The sequence below is a fragment of the Lontra canadensis genome, unplaced genomic scaffold (assembly GCF_010015895.1).
Source record: "Lontra canadensis isolate GAN:19392208 unplaced genomic scaffold, GSC_riverotter_1.0 scaffold19, whole genome shotgun sequence".
NCBI classification, from domain to species: domain Eukaryota; kingdom Metazoa; phylum Chordata; class Mammalia; order Carnivora; family Mustelidae; genus Lontra; species Lontra canadensis.
Genome location: NW_022631013.1, coordinates 18,899,008 through 18,901,472, shown reverse-complemented (window position 1 = coordinate 18,901,472; position 2,465 = coordinate 18,899,008). Strand labels below are relative to the sequence as shown.

Genomic DNA, 2,465 nt, shown 5'->3' with positions numbered 1-2,465 from the left:
AACAATGAGTTGCTTGATGATCACACAAACTGGGAAAACAGTTTTTCAGGACCCAGAAAAGCCAAGAGATAAGGGTCTAGGCCTTGTGATTTCAATTTCTATCTAACCTCACTTTGTGCAGGATTAATTCTGAGAAATGTATATTGTTAAAAGTAATGGTTTATGGTTTCTAGCCTTACCATACACTATCAGGGATACTAACAGCATTCCATTCTCTTCATTAAAATTTGTGCCAAAAGACACAAATTTAAACATGCACATCCCTGATTCAATGGTTCCCTTTAGGATACTCGTTAAACATCGTTATACAAGAATGCCACTTAAGCTTCATTTTCTGCCACTTCACCTTACTCAACTTCTGTTCCAAATATAACAGATACTGATTTTGTCTGGCTAACTAACTATTTTGTTTTTTTCCCAAAAGATATCTGTCCTGGAGGCGGCTCTCGTGGAGGCAGCTAGCGCGAGGTTGGGGAGCGCTGAGCCGCGCGTCGTGCCCTGCGCTGCCCAGACTAGCGAACAATACAGTCAGGATGGCTAAAGGTGATCCCAAGAAACCAAAGGGCAAGATGTCTGCTTATGCCTTCTTTGTGCAGACATGCAGAGAGGAACACAAGAAGAAAAACCCAGAAGTCCCTGTCAATTTTGCAAAATTTTCCAAGAAGTGCTCTGAGAGGTGGAAGACTATGTCTGGGAAGGAGAAATCTAAATTCGATGAAATGGCAAAGGCAGACAAAGTGCGCTACGACCGGGAGATGAAGGATTATGGACCAGCTAAGGGAGGCAAGAAGAAGAAGGACCCTAATGCCCCCAAAAGGCCACCGTCTGGATTCTTCCTGTTCTGTTCAGAATTCCGCCCCAAGATCAAATCTACAAACCCTGGTATCTCCAATGGAGATGTGGCAAAGAAGCTGGGCGAGATGTGGAATAACTTAAGTGACGGTGAGAAGCAACCTTACAACAATAAGGCAGAGAAGCTGAAGGAGAAGTACGAGAAGGATGTCGCCGACTATAAGTCTAAAGGAAAGTTTGATGGCGCGAAGGGTCCCGCCAAAGTTGACCGGAAAAAGGTGGAAGAGGAAGATGAAGAAGATAAGGAGGAGGAAGAGGAGGAGGAGGAGGAGGAGGAGGATGAATAAAAGAAACTGTTGATCTGTCTCCTTGTGAATACCTTAGAGTAGGGAGCGCCGTCATTGCCACTGACACACCTCTTATTGGAGGGCGTGTCTGTTGCCCTCGTTAGGTTTAATCACACAATTGGGTCATGGTCATATTGTAGTTTCTCAAAGTGCTCTAGAAATTGTCAGTGGTTTACATGAAGTGGCCATGGGTGTCCAGAGCACCCTGAAACTGTATCAAAGTTGTACATATTTCCAAACATTTTTAAAATGAAAAGGCTCTCGTGTTCTCCTCACTGTGCACTTTGCTGTTGGTGTGACAAGGCATTTAAAGATGTTCCTGGCATTTTCTTTTTTTGATTTGTAAGGTGGTGTTAACTATATGGTTATTGGCTAGAAATCCTGAGTTATCAACTGTACATATCTATAGTTTGTAAAAAAGAACAAAACAACCGAGACAAACTCTTGATGCTCCTTGCTTGGCGTTGAGGCTGTGGGGAAGATGCCTTTTGGAGGGGCTGTAGCTCAGGGCGTGCACTGTGAGGCTGGACCTGTGGACACTGCAGTGGGCATCCATTTAGCTTCAGGTTGTCTTGTTTCTGTATATAGTGACCTAGCATTCTGCTGCCATTCAAAGCTGTGGAGAAGGGGGGGGTCAGCTGGCCTGAGAAGTGTTTGGATCCTTTTTAGTTAAGTGCGGTAGTTTTAAACTGTTTGTTTTTAAACAAACTGTGGAACTCTTCATTGTCAGCAAAGCGAAAGAGCCACTGCATCAATGAAAGTTCAAGAACCTTCTGTACTAAACACGATTTGCAACGTTCTGTTATTTTTTTGTATGTTTAGAATGCTGAAATGTTTTTGAAGTTAAATAAACAGTATTACATTTAAAAAAAATAAGATATCTGTCCTGCTTAGAATGCCTTTCCTATTCTTTTTGCTCAGGCTGTTCTTGATTTAGTGGGTAAGTTTTCTTAAAACTACTGATTGAGGGGCACCTGGGCGGCTCAGTTGGTTAAGCGACTGGCTTCAGCTCAGGTCATGATCCTGAAGTCCCAGGATTGAGTCCCACCTCGGGCTCCCTGCTCAGCAGGGAGTCTGCTTCTCCCTCTGACCCTCTCCCCTCTCATGCTCCCTCTCTCTCAAGTAAATAAATAAAATAAAGTAAAAACCCTACTGATTGATTCATAGTCACTTTTATCATACTGTTTGTATATCCAATGAACTATAATCCTTAAAAGATTATGTTCATCTGTGCATACCCAGGGTTTACAGTAGGTTTATATTATAGCTGCTAAATACTGAATGAAAGAATGGGAGATTGAAACTTAGATGTCTCTCCTAATGTAA

General features: G+C 42.6%; 1 protein-coding gene across 1 annotated transcript; it reads left to right on the top strand.

Annotated features, from left to right (window-relative positions):
* The first annotated feature begins 448 nt into the window (after window positions 1-448).
* Window positions 449-1,189, top strand: LOC116869469 (high mobility group protein B3-like). Its single transcript, XM_032860750.1, has one exon. It carries the CDS (start codon window positions 534-536, stop codon window positions 1,137-1,139), a length of 606 nt encoding a protein of 201 aa, XP_032716641.1. The 5' UTR covers window positions 449-533; the 3' UTR covers window positions 1,140-1,189.
* The last annotated feature ends 1,276 nt before the right edge of the window (window positions 1,190-2,465 follow it).

Bases quoted from the DNA above. Each gene is read 5' to 3' on its own strand.
- LOC116869469 (XM_032860750.1), top strand. From the start codon at position 534: ATGGCTAAAGGTGATCCCAAGAAACCAAAGGGCAAGATGTCTGCTTAT.